This window comes from Mustelus asterias, chromosome 3, assembly GCF_964213995.1.
Source record: "Mustelus asterias chromosome 3, sMusAst1.hap1.1, whole genome shotgun sequence".
In the NCBI taxonomy this organism is placed as follows: Eukaryota; Metazoa; Chordata; class Chondrichthyes; order Carcharhiniformes; family Triakidae; genus Mustelus; species Mustelus asterias.
The window spans coordinates 94,980,320-94,997,098 of NC_135803.1; the positions used below are offsets into that span (position 1 = coordinate 94,980,320).

The following is a 16,779-nucleotide window of genomic DNA, read 5'->3' on the forward strand; positions in this document are numbered from 1 at the left end:
GGCCTGACTTCCGGTTTTGAAAAAAACCTCCGATTTTAAACCCAAAATTAACTGAAAAAATAAATAATTAATTAGTCAGAAAACCCACTCTCTTACCCTCAGCCTGCTCCTGGGAACAATGAAGCTGAACCTCCAAGGTAAGCCCTTTTTAAACCCTCCAAAAACTTCCCCTGGCCACTCCTGGCCTGACTTCCGGTTTTGAAAAAAACCTCCGATTTTAAACCCAAAATTAACTGAAAAAATAAATAATTAATTACAGTCAGAAAACCCACTCTCTTACCCTCAGCCTGCTCCTGGGAACAATGAAGCTGAACCTCCAAGGTAAGCCCTTTTTAAACCCTCCAAAAACTTCCCCTGGCCACTCCTGGCCTGACTTCCGGTTTTGAAAAAAACCTCCGATTTTACACCCAAAATTAACTGAAAAAATAAATAATTAATGAAAAAATAATCTCGAGCCTGTTCAGCTATTAACTTTGATTACAGCTGATCTGTAACTCAATCCCATTTACCCACCTTAATTTTTTTGTTGGGTGTGAGTATTAGAGTTATCAGTCTTTTATTCTAGCCTTTTCGGAGAAAATGTTCTAGACTTCTGCTCCCCTTTGTGCTAAACAACAGTGTACAATTTCCCTCCTAAATAAGTTTTAAGATCAAGTTCTCTTGACCACCCTGGCAAAGGAAATAATTTCTCTGTATTTACCCGAACAAATCATTTCAACATTATAAACACCTGAATCGGTTCACCAGAAGATAAATAGTTAACTAACTGACAGAAAGAACAATATAGATATGGGTACAGGTTTACGGGACTACAGTTAATTCAAAACTCATTTTTACAAACTCACTTTACATTTATTTAAGGCTTTGTTTCTGTTCAAAAGTTCATCTTTCTTGCTGGCTAGCAAGGCCCTTATGTTTCCCTCTCTGCCAGCCCTCCTATTACATTTCTCTGCAATCTGGGACAGCAATTTATTGCCTTGGCTCAGTTGCCCCATTGATGTGGATATTTGTGTGCAATTTTCTTCAGCATATTTCTCTCAGCTCCAGACACAGGAAATGAGGAAATGTCACCACACCAACCCAGAGCCAGTTTACGGCATAAACAAAATAATGGCAAACAAAAAAGTCAACCATACCAGGTTAACCACTCGCCGAAGACCATCTTGCTTATCAAAAAGCTCCAGGATGGAGCGGAAGGCGAACGAGATGGAGAAAAACATGGTGGCGTGACAGCGGCCCGACTCATGGGAACACTCCAACAGCCACAGGGTGTAGCTGACGACATCAGACAGTACATACTGCGGTAGCAAGCAAACCTGGAGGCAAAAGAACAAGGATCATCAGGCTGCACAGGCAACAAATGCCTGCGATAAATTAGCAAAGGAAAGAAAGGCCTGGCATTTACGTACCATTTTTCATAAGCTCAGGACATCCCAAAGCGCTTTGCAGCCTATATACTTGAACGGGATTTGTGTCAACAATCTTGCGATTCAGAGGCTTGAATGTTACCAACTGAGCCACAACTAGACAACAATTTGAATTTATATGGCATCTTTAACAGACAAACATCACAAGGCACTTCACAGAAATGTTATCAGTCAACATCTGAGACAGAGCCATGTATGGGGACATTAGTCATGATGTGGAGATGCCGGCGTTGGACTGGGGTAAACACAGTAAGAAGTTTAACAACACCAGGTTAAAGTCCAACAGGTTTATTTGGTAGCAAAAGCCACACAAGCTTTCGGAGCTGCAAGCCCCTTCTTCAGGTGAGTGGGAATTCTGTTCACAAACAGAGCATATAAAGACACAGACTTAATTTACATGAATAATGGTTGGAATGCGAATACTTACAACTAATCAAGTCTTTAAGAAACAAAACAATGTGAGTGGAGAGAGCATCAAGACAGGCTAAAAAGATGTGTATTGTCTCCAGACAAGACAGCCAGTGAAACTCTGTGGGGTTACAAATAGTGTGCCATGAACCCAATTAGGGACATTAGGGCAGCTGACAAAAGCTTTGTCAAAGAGGTAGGTTTTTGGGAGCTCTTAAAGGATGAGAGTGGGGTGGAAATGCAAAGAAACATATTCGTAGAGCTTAGGGGCTAAGCACTGAAGGCACAGCGCCAGCAGTGAGCAAAGGAAATTAGGGATATTAATTTATAAAGAATAATACCAACAGAGATAATTATCTTAAAAATTGAATTCTCAGGCCCTAGAAACAAAACATACCATCAAAGCAGCTGTTAGACCACTGCAGCTGAGTCAGAATCCATTCCAAAAAAGAAACGAAACAGCATCAAATAATTCTTAAATCCTCTACATCGTATTACAGCATTGTGCATGAAGCTCATCTTTCAACAACACAGGACATCAAACCACGTAGTTTGGAATCCTTTCCAGCTCCATACTAGACTCACCCGTTCCATTGCATCCTGGTTGTAAGCCAAATAGTACAAACACAGGGATACACCAGTGGCAGCCATGGAGGGCCGAGGGATCTCCAGCAACTTCTGAACTCCTTCGTGAGCCACAAACTCTGCAGCAAATTTTTTGTGCAACAACAGAGAGGCCAAGTACTGCAGAGGAGGAAAGACAGCTGTTAAACAAACTGTTCAGAAATAGTGGGGTCGATAGCTAGTTTATTTCACAAGTGTTATGGCAGTGATTCAGTGACAAAGCTCCCCCCATGAAGTCAATGTGTGCAGCCCATGCTACAAAGACAGCCAACAATGAGACAGTCAGCATTTCACTACTTCCCAGACTGGATTCTATTTTGAGCAGAGATAATAACAATTAGCAACAAATTAGTCCATCAGTCCCCCTCTATGCCATCTCATCCGGTCTTCCTGACCCCATCTAACATGTTTTCCTCACCTGAAGGTACTGACTCATACTACAATCAAGAATCTCACTCAAATGACTACTGACTGTGTAAATAGTGCAAACACTGCAGCAAATACTGTCCTCGTCCACTGAATGCTCAAGCACGCATTCCAGCGGAGATCACAAGAGAGCAATCAAGTGATTAGTTTCCTCCTCCAATTCTTAGTCTGGGGCACTGAGGTGAGTTGAAGTTACCTTACCATCAACCTAGCTACGATCAGTTAACTCAGCATAGGAGAGAACCTGCTGCTCTCGGTGCACAGGCACAGTAGGTTGAGAGGAACACAGAGCTGAGGTAGAAGATCAGCCACAATCCCACTAAATGGCAGAGGTCCAATTCCTAGCCATTTCTGGTGGCACACTTGAGTGCTGAGGTCAGTATAAGCAGCTCTGGGCTAGGAATTGGGAAACTAGCCAGAGATTCACACTTCTAATTCACTTTCCCTTGTGGAAATTGGATAGGGGTGTCTGAAGACAGGATCAGGCTAATCTGCAATTAACAATTCAAATCAACAGACAGCCATGCAAACTCATTGATACATGATACACCTGCCCATTCCTGAATTTTCTTCCCATCTTTCCTAAAGATGTTAACTCAAACTGGGACGCAGTTCCCTCATGGCACCTTCTATTGACTCAAGTGGGAACTTTTCTTGCGCACTCAGATACACAAATCATAGTGTGATGGTACAGTGCCTTTAAGAAATGTATTTTAAATCATGTTCTCTGTGGTTTTTTTCAAGCCAGCTTGGCCTTTTTGTTTTGGCACCATGCTGTCTGTACCAGTATCTTTCATTATTGAAGCAATATAATGGACATCTCGTTTATTTTTAATTTGGACTAATGCAGTGTCCTGGAGTTTTATGACCCGTTTTGAATAGTTGAAGAATGATTGGAAGGTCAGGTGGTACCTTGGGACAGTTCTTTTTACAGGAGAAATTCAAAGGTTTTACTTCCATTTTGGCAGAAGCCGTTGAGACTGCAGACTGAAAGCAATGTTCTTGGTCTCTCTGAAGTGAAAATTCTGCTGTGAGGTGCAGCTAGAAGCTATAGGCAAACAGTATCTCTGTGTGTCTCAAGGTGTGCAAAAAGTTCCAGGACTGAAGGCCACAGCGTTTTCAATTCAACATAGAGAAATAATCTACAACAGGGGTTGGAAAGCTGCAAGGTCCAGCATCACATAAGCGTACTTTGCTTTCTGTGCCAAGCCTAGAACGTTTGTGAGGGTTGTTTAGCTTGGAACAATAAACTTAGCTGTTAAGGTTTATACAATGTTATAATTGTGCTTTTTGTAATTGGTAGAAGTTATTGCTTATTTTTGTTATAGTTCAATTTATTCTTAAGAAAATTTTGTTTGATAAAAGCTCCCCAGTGGGTCTCTTGAATTATACCTGGAGTGAAGCATCATATGCTCACCCATGCCAAATTCAAAGTGCAAAACTTATGGTCTAGGCTGACTTCATAAAACACCTTGGAGCTTCTGACCTGGATTATAATACTAGAAGTAGCAATGACAGTTAATCAGGTCAAAAAAACAACATACTAAGCATTTCTAAAGACTTAGATTTGAAAATGAGATGTTAAACATGCATGAAATCCTGTTTAGATCACACTTAGTGGTCTAAAGCACGTGCTGAGTTCTGGTTTTTGTATTATGGAAATTGTAGAGGCAAATGGAAAGGTACAACAAGAATTTCCAAGGAGGCAGAGAGAATATAACTATCAAGAAAGCTTTAACCAAGTCAAATGGCTTTTGAGGAAAAAAAAGGCTGAGCGACCTTATAGCGGTCTTTGAGATTATGAAAAGGTTTAATGAAGTAGTGGAACATATTTCCACTTAGTGGTGGAAAGAGAATGGGCCAAAATAGAAGATAGACACGAATAAACCCACCAGGGAATCCATGGCAACTATATTACCAAGAGCAGGGGGGTTAGTTAGCTAAATTGGCTGGATGGCTGGTTCATGATGCAGAGCAACGCCAACAGCGCAGGTTCAATTCCCGTATTGGCTGAGATTATTCATGAATTCATTATTTTTCTACCTTGTTCTTTGCCTGATATGTGGTGACCCTCAGGTTAAATGACCACCAGTCAGCTCTCTAACAAAATGGGAGAGCAGCCCATGATCCTCTGGGACTATGGCGGAGCACATTACCAAGAACACTTAGAATGTAGCAGTTGCTACTAATAGCAGGGCTGAACAGCTTAAATGCATCTAAAGGAAAGCGAGAAATACACGAGGAAGAAATGAATAGAAGAATATGTGGTTGACAGAAAGAGTGATGGGAAGAGGCTCATGTGCAGCAAAAATACTGACACAGACCTATTGAAATAAATGGTCTTTTTGGATGTCATTCACTTTATGTAATTCTGTCACCCTCGACAGTGAGAACTGGCAGACCGATTTACCATGGGGCAGCTTATTTGAACCTAATTCTGTCCTCACTAATATTTGTACAGGTGGGCTTTTTGGAAGGGATTACTGTACAACATTAAGAATTAAGCATGTTGAATTTTTCTCCTAACAGGAGTGCTATAGCTGATGGCAGTACCACTACCAACCAAGCACAGCTACTGAACTTGGTTTCTGTGACTCTATTTTGCATCAGGCAATTCACTTACTAATCAAGCCCTTGGAAAATGGCAGTAGACTGATTTTTATGGTCAACATGTGCAGGAGGACAGAGTGAATGGAATGTTCCATCAGCCAACACTTGGTCAATGCTATCATACCTTAAGTGCTTCGAAGGTGAGCTGGACATCATTAGTCTGCTTTAGGTCAATATAGTACATCAGCAGTTCTCGAGCACCAAGCTGCATGAACACAGCCAACAACTGGTACAAATCAGAAACAATGAGTTATTATTAGAAGGCAAGCCTGTAAAGGTCACCAAGTGTCATCAATTGAATTTCACACCAGCACACAATCAGACATAATGCAATTCCCTCCACAAAACTGAAGTATGACTGGCACAGAATCGCTGCAAAGTCTCAACCAATAAACCTAGGATCTGGAGTTCAAGGTCCGGCTAATTTTCATCTCCAATCCTAGGTCACACAGAGGGCAAACTATAGATCAAATAACAATGTTCAGCTTGGTGATGTGCCACTGACGTCTATTGGCAGAATTTTGGAACTGCACCATCTGTCAAATTCTTCCACAACTCAAACTGTTTTCTTCTAAAAGAACACCAAACTAGTCCCTGAAGAGGGCAACTGTAGTGGGGTGATCAAGACACTGGCCAGCTCTGGGACTTCACTCAAGAGCCTTTTCTTTTCTCTGTGATACCAGGCAATGAATATAAAGGTCAACTCTGGCAGCTCTACTATGAATCTTGGCTATGATCAGCGAACTGGCATGGAGCTGAGAACTTTGTGGTTCAGATTTAGTCATCAATGCAGGGATAACACCACTGTCTGGACTTTGCTCAAAGTGCCAGGCACTGATTATAATCAGAATGGATAGACTGAAGAGCTTGAACTCAAAATACGGCCATTTGAAATAAAGTATTCCCATTTCTGAATGTTGGAAACAGTGAACAGGGCGGCACGGTAGCACAGTGGTTAGCACTGCTGCTTCACAGCTCCAGGGTCCCGGGTTCGATTCCCGGCTCGGGTCACTGTCTGTGTGGAGTTTGCACATTCTCCTCGTGTCTGCGTGGGTTTCCTCCGGGTGCTCCGGTTTCCTCCCACAGTCCAAAGATGTGCGGGTTAGGTTGATTGGCCAGGTTAAAAATTGTCCCTGAGATGCGTAGTTAGAGGGATTAGCGGGTAAATATGTGGGGGTAGGGCCTGGGTGGGATTGTGGTCGGTGCAGACTCGATGGGCCGAATGGCCTCCTTCTGCACTGTAGGGATTCTATGATTCTATGAATACAACAAGCTGAGATATCATGGTACTGCACCAACAGTCTATTGTCTTTATTTATTACAGACTGTACATCTGTGCATATATTGCAGATGTAAAATATGAGATAAACAAAGAAGATAGGTTGCTGGGTGCTTTAGACCTGAAAACAGCTCTTCAGAATGTTACCTGAACTTAATTTACACCTATTAGATTCAGTTTCCTTAAAGGAACACAGCTCCACTTATAGAGCACATTATGCATGACTAGGTTTTGCAATAAAACATCAACTTAACCAATCTCCTGTGGAGGTGCTCAGTGTAAAATTCAAAGCATGATACTGAAAAACTTGAGAAAAGGCCACCCAGCCAATCAAAATTGATCCTTCTGGTATTCCAGCTCTCCCACTATAACAGTCAACATTTTGAATGTCGCAATATTTCCATTTCTGCTCATCCCACATGTTTACTGCTCCTAGTGAAGATGCCCTTTCCAATAAAATGCTGCTCTAATTTAAATTTAAGCCCTCTGTCCTGAGTAATCTGAAGTGATGTTTTGAGTAATCTGTACATCAGACTTACTTATATACTCTGCAGCCTAGAAAGAAAGGACAAGTTACCCTTAGAGCCATAGAATTCCTACAGTGCAGAAAGAGGCCATTCAGCTCGAGTCTGCACCGACTCTCCGAAAGATCATCCCACCAAGGCCCTCGCCTCCACCCTATCCCCGCACGTTTACCATGGTTAATCCACCTAATTTACATATCTTTGGAGTATGGGAGAAAACCAGAACACCCAGAGGAAACCCATGCAGACATGGGGAGAACGTGTAAACTCCACACAGAGTCATCCAAGGCTGGAATTGGACCCAGGCCCCTGGTGCTGTGAGACAGCAGTGCTAACCAATATGCCACCATGCCACTGATTCTGGCTTATTTGCTTCTACACTTCGGATCATTCTTAATGGTCTTCCACATCCTCTAACGTTTCTCGCCATGTAACATGGGGGCCAGAATCAAACCAAGCAAAGAACACTTTTGGAAAAACCACTTCATGGAAAGAATACAGAGGGCCACTTATGCCTATTACACCAAGACCCAAGGACTATCTTTTAAGAACTATAACTAGTCCAGTAGTTTCTCAGTGCATTCTCAGAGGTGAAACATTGATAATCATTGTCCCTTAATAGGGACAATGATAACCCATCCCCAAAAGAAACAACTGACTGCAAACACTCAAAATAAAACTGCCTAATCTTGCACATCAGCCACTCAAGGGTACAGTATGGTAGAGTGGGCTGCTGATCTGCCACTTATTGGAATCCAGCACTGACTAATGACTTTGAAACCACCACTACTTACTGACTCCAAGAATTCTACCTAGATGAGTTTGCCAGCCCTTAACGCAGGTCTAGTGAACAAGGGTCCACAGCCCAGAACCAAAAAAATCAAAGAACTAGCATTTGTACCGCACCTTTCACAAAATCAGGATCAAAGCACCTTACAGCTAATTGACTGCAGTCACTTCATTAATGTAAGGAAACTATCCCAAAATGACAAACAAAATGGGTCAAACAAATGGGCGGCACGGTGGCTAGCACTGCTGTCTTTCAGCATCAGGGATCCGGGTTCAATTCTGTCCTTGGGCGACTGTCTGTGTGGAGTTTTTGTCTTCTCCAGTGTCTGCGTAGGTTTCCTCCCATACTCCAAAGATGTGCAGGCCCGGTTGATTGGTCATGTTAAATTAACTTAGTGTCGGGGGATTAGCAGGCCAAATACATGGGGTAACGGAGATAGGACCTGGATGGGATTGTTGACGGTGCAGTCTCGACGGGCCGAATGGCCTCCTTCTGCACTGTTGGGATTCTATGGCCGCAGTGCAAAATGAAGTTTCACACTGGGGTAGCAGGGGATTCTTCTATATCTAAACTGTCTATACTTGACCTGGAAGCATTTGCTGCCAACACCATATATTCAGCCCTCACATAAAAACAAAGTCATTAATGAAACAAATTCTGGTATGATAGCAAAAGGGTTCCGTTACTGGGTTAATAATCAAACCCAGAGAACAATTTCAAATCTCACACCAGAGTTGGAGAATATGAGACTCAGTTTTTAGAAAATATATCTAGCTTTTTAAACACATTAGTAAAAGTGATCATGAAGCAGTTGGATTGTTGTAAAAATCCATTGGATCATCAATGTTCTTTAGGAGAGAAAATCTACTGTTCCAACCTGGCCTATATGTGACTCCAATCCTATGCAAACATAGTTGACTTCTAACTGCCTTTGGAAGAACCTAGCAAGCCACTCAACTGTATCAAACTGCACCAAACTTCTCAGGGATAATTAGGAATGAACAATAAATAACCCAATGTTTGCAATGTCCAAATCCCAAGAATAATTTTGTTTTAAGTCAGCCTCATTACTCACCTCCTGATATTCCCCCAAGGGCGTCAAGTACTGTAGAATTAACCTTTGCTCAATAGCAGAGGTCAAAGGGAAAAGGTTATAATTATTGCCAATCACCCAAGATGACATTTCTGACCAGCTGTTCGACTGCTCGTTGCATATTCGTTCAGGGTCCAAGTTGCTAAAGCTGAGTCTCTGTTTAGTTGCTTTCCTTACATTCTCCATCTCAGTCCTTTGCCCATTCTTCCCCTTCACTCCATCCTCACGTTCTGTGTTCTTGACAGTGGAGTTGACCCTGCTGCTGGTTTTGTGAGAGGAATTAATCTGGAAGGACACATCGTCAGTGCAGTTCTCACCATCTTCGGCTTTTGATGTATCGCCATAGTCCATGTCCACCGCCTCCTCATCCATTGGAAGTAGTGGTGTGAAGTGTGGCCTCTGCCACTTCATCTTCTGGTTGTTTTCCAAGTCTTGTATTTGCAAATCTCGCAAGCGCTGCAACATCACTGGCACCTTTACGCAAGTTAGAAATGGATCGTTAATACTGCACATAAATAAGAGGAAGGCGGCCCCTGGTTTAATTTCTAAACAATCACAAAATTAATCAGTTTCATTTTTAAACCAATTTCAATACTGTGGTCAAAGAACAAAACAGCACAGGACAGGCCCTTCGGCCCTCCAAGCCTGCACCGATCATGTGTTCCTAAGTAGACCATCCGTTTGTATCCCTCTATTCCCAATGGTCAATGCTGCTTTAGAATCAAAAGAACTTGCCTTTGTATTGAGGATTTAAATTCTCCAGAGAGCAACCACAGGGGTCACCTAGGAAAAGGGGTTTCACTTAAATTCTCCAAATTCAGCCTCCAGCATTGTTCTAAAGAAGCTTAATGCAAACTTGAGCATTCTACGAAGCATTTTACACCCTACTGGCCTCAATGTTGACTTTAATGGCTTCAGTCCAAACCATCTTTCTTACTTTCTATCGGGCAGCTGCTGGTAATGGATATGGCTGCACTAGGGCCAATCGAGTGATGGGGGTGTGTTTTGGGCTTGGGATGAGAATTGCTCATTGATGCACCACCGGTGGAGTAACCCACATCCCTGGAATTTACCTCGTCACATTCCTGCGCCATGACACCCCTACTTCCCCCCTCTGTTATGCCACTGTTTCCAACCCTTCTTTACTTTTCTCATTAGCATTCTACTTCACCATTGATCATCACTTGTCACTTAATTACTCCTGACTGGGAGGTCATGCTGCAACTGTACAGGGTACTGGTGAGGCCGCACCTAGAGTACTGTGTACAATTTTGGTCCCCTTATTTAATAAAGGATATATTAGCTTTGGAGTGGGTACAGAGAAGGTTCACTAGGTTGATTCCGGAGATGAGGGGGTTAGCTTATGAGGAGAGATTGAGTAGACTGGGCCTGTACTCATTGGAGTTCAGAAGGTTGAGGGGAGATCTTATAGAGACATACAAGATAATGAAGGGGCTAGACAGGGTAGAAGCAGCGAGGTTATTTCCACTTACAATGGAAACAAGAACTAGGGGGCATAGCCTCAAAATATGGGGGAGTCAATTTAGAACAGAGTTGAGGAGGAACTTCTTCTCCCAGAGGGTAGTGAATCTTTGGAATTCTCTGCCCAATGAAGCAGTAGAGGCTACCTCATTAAATGTGTTTAAGTCACAGATAGATAGATTTTTAACCATCAAGGGAATTAAGGGTTACGGGGAGTGGGCGGGTAAGTGGAACTGAACCCACTATCAGATCAGCCATGATCTTATTGAATGGCGGAGCAGGCTTGAGGGGCTACATAGCCTACTCCTGCTCCTATTTCTTATGTTATGTTCTTATGACCCTCTCCCAAAATACAAATTCCTCTTCAAAGTTGTTTAAAAGCTGTTCACTTTTAGCACCTTCCAGTTTTGATGAAAGGCCACTGGGCTGATCAGTTTCTCTCTCTCCACAAATAGTACCTGACTGTCTGAGCAAGTATTTGCTGCTTTTATTTCACTGAAAAGCCCCTCTAGTAAGCAGTGAAAGAAGAAATGCAGAAAATCTGGCCTGAACTACAGTGAGGCCTACTATCCCAACACTCTACTACATTGACACCATTAGGTAAAGGAAGGAAGGTTAGTTGCAAGGATGAGAGTGGCAGAGGACAAAAAAGGGACTGAATTTTTTTGTGACATGAAATCATGTAATTATAGCACTTAAATTTGTAGCAAAATACAAATACTTCTAGGTCACTTCAAATAGGTGAAATTATTAGACTTTGAGTGGGAAGAAGCATTTTCCTTTTGTTTCCCTTCTATTACTGTCAAGTTTATGGACCAATGCATCTGTATCAAATCACCAAAGTGACTTCAGCATTTAATGCAGTTTAGTGCATTTAATACAGGATGAAGACATTGATATGATTCGAAGTCTAGACTAACAACAGAACATGAACGCCCTGGATTATTGTGTACATGTGAAGGCAAGCAAAGGACTTCAGCAATGCTTTGCAAACTATTACCTCATGTGACCCCATTTTAACTTACCACCAACTTCTCAAGGGCGATTAGGGATGGGTGACAAATATCCCCACAAAGGGATAGAAACATAACGCCTGAAAATTAATGTGACCCCTGACACCGGCAAAAACAAAACAGGGATATTGCAGCATAGTAACATTCAGTATGTAAAGTGTGTGGATCATGAAAGTCTTGTGCTTTTAAGTTTGTAAAAAAATTATTTTATGTACTCAGGTTTTAGCCAAAGTCTCCACATCCCTTTCGCGACGGCAGACTCCCCACCCACCCACATTGTAATCAGCCCCTCTCCCCAACCGCACACACGTCCTCTTCCCAACCTCTTCCAGCTGACTCACTCACTCTGCTGTCCTTCAAAGCCCCGGCCCCTCCCCACGCATTCACTCAGCAGCTCAACTGTGCCACTGAGCCACTCTGTTGCCCCTTCATGGCCAGGCTATACCACCGTGACTTAAAGCTGCCAATGTATATTGCTGAAAATCCAGAGGTTTTTGATCCTAGCACATACTGTGTTCCCTTTTGGTGATATTTTCCTACTGTTATTGTAATTCAACAAGCAGAGAATAAAGTAGAGACACTCCGAAAACTGGCACCTTTCCAGTACAAGGGGCGAGCCTCTGGTTGTTCCCTGCCCGCTGAGCCTGCGCTCCATCAGAGTGGTGGGTTAGGGGCCACAACTAAGACCAGGGTTGCATAAGGCAGAGTAGTGATTTCCCTGGGCCTCTGCTCTCAGCCTCGCTATAGGCAGAGATTTCCAGGTTGAGACTCTCTCCTCCCAGCTTTGATTGCATTGAAGGTGGCAGCAGCCGAGGAGAGGCAGAGGTCAGAAAAAAAACTGGACAGATTCCATTATCCAAAAGTCGGAATTCCATCAAATGGTGGAAGTTTTTCAAAATTAGTTCCATTATAATTGCAGGGATAGATGCTGGAGCTTTGATGTGGGGTGGGGGGGTGGGGCTACAGAGAAAACTTGCACTATTTCTTCAACAGCTGTCAAAGGCCCTTATGAATCTTAAGCAGAAACCATATTAACTGGTCAGACTGTCAGCATCACCCCTTCCTCATCCTAACAGCAAGTGTGATGATATGAACCAGTGCTCAAGTTAACTGTCCCAACTTATTGACATTAACTATGCCACTGCAGGAGTCTAATTGGTGGCTTGCAGGTGGCCGTTGCCAAAATGGTCCATGTCTCCTCCATTTAATCCAAGCATAGTCAACCATTGGGCCTACTGAAGATGTTCCTTCTAATGCATAATATACGCACCTATGTTCCTTCACACTATAAATACTCAGGCATAAAATAGACACCATGTCATCTCATACAGGCTGAATAAATGCTCGTCCTTGAGCGCTTACAAATCTTTACTTTGTAATCAAATGTACTTTGAAACATATAGAGTCAGAGGTTTATATCACAGCAACTTACTTAACAGATGACTTTTATACAGGTTTACACAGCAACAAAAAAGACATTTGAGTTGATTTGTCACATGTATTGGGAGACAGTGAAAAGTATTGTTTCTTGCTATACAGACAAAATATACTGTTCATAGACTACATAGGGGAGAAGGAAAGGAGAGGGTGCAGAATATAGTGTTGCAGAGACATGGGGTTAGACTTGCAACTTCACAAGATTGAATTTGTGCTGGAATAAGGGAAACATGGAGAGAGAGTTCAACGGCTTGGGAGGATTATTGGGAAGTTTTTTATATTTACATTGATTGTCAGAGCCACCCACTTCTTCTCTGGAACCTTCCTGAAAAGCAGTAGAGGCCAGAGAGTGGGCAAGTACCTTCACTTGGAGCTGAGAAATGACCCAAGGAGACCCATCAGAAAAGGAAAAGAAAACTAAACCTCCCTTGCACTTGTGAAGACAACACAGTGTGGAGGCAATGGTGGTGGACAGCAGGAACAGTCATTTATTCTGGAAAGGTTATATCAGATTGCAAAACAGCAAATGTGATTCTATTCAAGAAAGGAAACAGTAAATATGAAACTACAGGCCAGTTAGCGCAACATTTGGCATAGTTAAATTGCTGCAATCAATTAAAGGAGGTTACAGCAGGGCACTTAGTAAATCTAATGCAATCAAGCAAAGTGAACATAGTTTTGTGAAAATGAAATCATAAAAGTTAAAGTTTATTAGTCACAAGGCTTACATTAACACCGCAATAAAATTACTGTGAAATTCCCCTAGTCGCTATAGTCCGGCGCCTGTTCAGGTCAATACACCTAACCAGCAAGTCTTTCAGAATGTGGGAGGAAACTGGAGCACCCGGAGGAAACCCACGCAGACACGGGGAGAATGTGCAAATTCCACACAGATAATGACCCAAGCCGGGAACCGAACCCAGGTCCCTGGCGCTGTGAAGCAGCAATGCTAACCACTGTGCTATCATGCCACCTGGCACGGTATCATGTTGATTAATTTATTGGAATTCCTTGAGGAAGTAACAAGCAATGTGGAGAAAGGGTAGCCTGCCAATGTGACAGATCGTTAAATTTGGGTCATTTCTCAGCTCCAAGTGAAGAATATAGTGTGGCTTTTGCTACCAAATAAACCTGTTGGACTTTAACCTGGTGCTGTTAAACTTCTTACAATGTGACAGATGTCAGAGGTAGGTTCTTCACTCAGAGTAGTAAGGGCGTGGAATGCCCTGCCTGCAGCAGTAGTGGACTCGCCAACATTAAGGGCATTTAAATGGTCATTGGATAAACATATGGATGATATTGGAATAGTGTAGGTTAGATGGGCTTTAGATTGGTTTCACTGCTCGGCGCAACATCGGGGGCCGAAGGGCCAGTTATGCGCTGTAATGTTCTATGCTGTCCCAAGATTTTCAAGACATTTGATAAGGTGTCACATCAAAGGTTACTGCATAAAATAAGAGCTCATGATGTGTGCGATAACATATTTGCAGGGATAGAGGATTGGTTAGCTAACAGGAAGCAGAGAATAGGAATCAGTGTATATTTTCAGGCTGGCAAAATGTGACAAGTGGAATGCCACAAGGATCAGTGCTGAGGCCTCAACTATTTACAATTTACATCAATAACTTGGATGCAAGGACTGAATGTATGTTTGCTAAAGATAGGCAAGTAGGTTCTGAAGGATATTAAAAAATCTGCAAAGGGACATAGATAAAGTGAGTGGGCAAAAATTTGCAGATACAGCATGATGTAGGAAAATGTGAACTTGGCCATTGTTGATAGGAAGAATAGAAAAGCAGTATATTATTTAAATGGAGAGAGCTGGCAGATATAGGAGGCCATGATGTTGATTACCTGTAAAGACTCGCATTCCAACCATTATTTTGTAAATTGAGTTTGTTTCTTTATATGCCCTGTTTGTGAACAGAACTCCCACTCACCTGACGAAGGAGCAGCGCTCCGAAAGCTAGTGGCTTTTGCTACCAAATAAATCTGTTGGACTTTAACCTGGTGTTGTGAGACTTCTTACTGTGAGATGTAGGAGGGACAGAGGGATTTAGGCATCCTGGTGTATGAAAACAAAAGTTAGCACACATGTAGGAAGTGATTAGGAACGCAAATTGAATGTTGCTCCATTGCAAGGGGAATAGAATATAGAAGTAAGGATATTTTGCTACAGTTGTACAGGGTGTTGGTGAGACCATGGAGTCGATTCTCCCAGATGGGAGACTCAAGTGGAGGCCATTTCGCAGGCTCCCCACGCCCAGGCCTCTGACCGCCGGATTTCTGGTGCCATCAGCTCCGCACCAGAAATCAGCATGGAGCTGTATAATTTATGGAAATTAGAATTAGCATGTAACCCTAGGCCCGCTAGTGCCTCCGCCCCCACCAGGAGTGTTTCACCCCAGCGGGGATTACAATAGCTCACCACTTGCGGGGAGCTGGTGGCCCGACTCCACTGGAATGAAGGGAGGCCGTTGAGCCCCCCCAGGAGGTTGGAATTAAGGGGGGGGGGGGTGGATATTCCCAACTTGGCAGTGCCAGTCTGGCCCCCTGGCACTGCCTAATGGGTAAAGTGGCAATGCCCAGGGGGCATCTTGGCACCACCCACCAGGTATCAGACTGTGTCAAAGGGACAGGTCCTCTGTGGGGTGAAGATCGGTGGGGTGTGTGGGCTCCTGCTGCCACACTGCATTTGGTAGTTACAGAGCGAGGGAGGCCAGCGATCTTGGTGCTGACAGATCAACGGATGCGCAGTGGCCTGCTCAGCGCTATGTTGCTGGCCTCTCCAGCGGGAATAGGTCCCGTTCCGTTTTTTTTAAAAAACGTGATTCACACTAGGGCACTCTGCAGTGCACAGAGTGTAGGAGATTCATTTTGAAAGTCCCACTGAAATTAACAGTGGGATTTACTCCAGTTTTTACACAAATTTGACACTTAGAAAGGATGTTTCCTCTTCTTGGGAGAGACAGGGTCTCCCATTTAAAACAGAGATGAGAAGAAATGTTTTCTCTTAGCAGGTTGAGAGTTGTTGGAACTCTAACCCAGATAGTAGTGGATGCAGATTCATTGAACATTTTAAAGGCAGAAATCGATAGATTCTTGACTAACAAAGGAGTCAAAAGCTATTGGGATAGGTAGAATATGGAATTGAGACCACAATCAGATCAACCATAATCTCACTGAAAGACGGAGCAGGCTCAAGGGTCCGAAGAGCCTTCTGCTAATCTGTATTTTCACATGTAGCTTCCCCGTAACTGCTTTTTGAAAAGGATAGTTCGGAGACGAGCAATGGAACCAAACATTTCTCTAACCCTAGTTCCAAATTTTATTTGGCTTTTGGATTTTGAGATAACCAGCAAAGCTCAAATATGGCGAATCCACTGGCAATGTATTTCTGGAATCGCCCCAAATACAAACACTGGGTTTCCTCAAAGCAGCAGTATCACATTCCTTACCATCTGGGAGTTTTCTTCCCGGTAGTTGGCAGCAATGTCTTGGTTTTCCATGGCTCCAGCAAGGAGGCCAGTGGCGTAGGTTCTCAATGGCTGATCACTCTCTTTTGCCCACTTGAACAAGTTTTCAACAATCCCCTCCTAAAGAGAGAACAGCACAGCAGCAATGAATAAGAGTTCTCTCCCGCCTTAGTCAACAAATTCTCTCCCA

At 43.0% G+C, this 16,779-nt stretch overlaps 1 protein-coding gene across 4 annotated transcripts in view; it reads right to left on the reverse strand.

Annotated features, from left to right (window-relative positions):
• The window catches only part of dcaf1 (ddb1 and cul4 associated factor 1), a 102,455-nt gene that overhangs the window by 50,490 nt on the left and 35,186 nt on the right, over positions 1-16,779 (reverse strand). For all 4 annotated transcript variants that reach the window (XM_078209365.1, XM_078209366.1, XM_078209367.1 and 1 more), the window contains 5 exons: positions 16,572-16,709; positions 9,164-9,655; positions 5,620-5,721; positions 2,421-2,579; positions 1,137-1,316 (listed from right to left, as the gene is read on the reverse strand). In XM_078209365.1, coding sequence (XP_078065491.1) covers positions 1,137-1,316; positions 2,421-2,579; positions 5,620-5,721; positions 9,164-9,655; positions 16,572-16,709 — 1,071 coding nt within the window. The remainder of the gene's footprint in view (positions 1-1,136; positions 1,317-2,420; positions 2,580-5,619; positions 5,722-9,163; positions 9,656-16,571; positions 16,710-16,779) is intronic.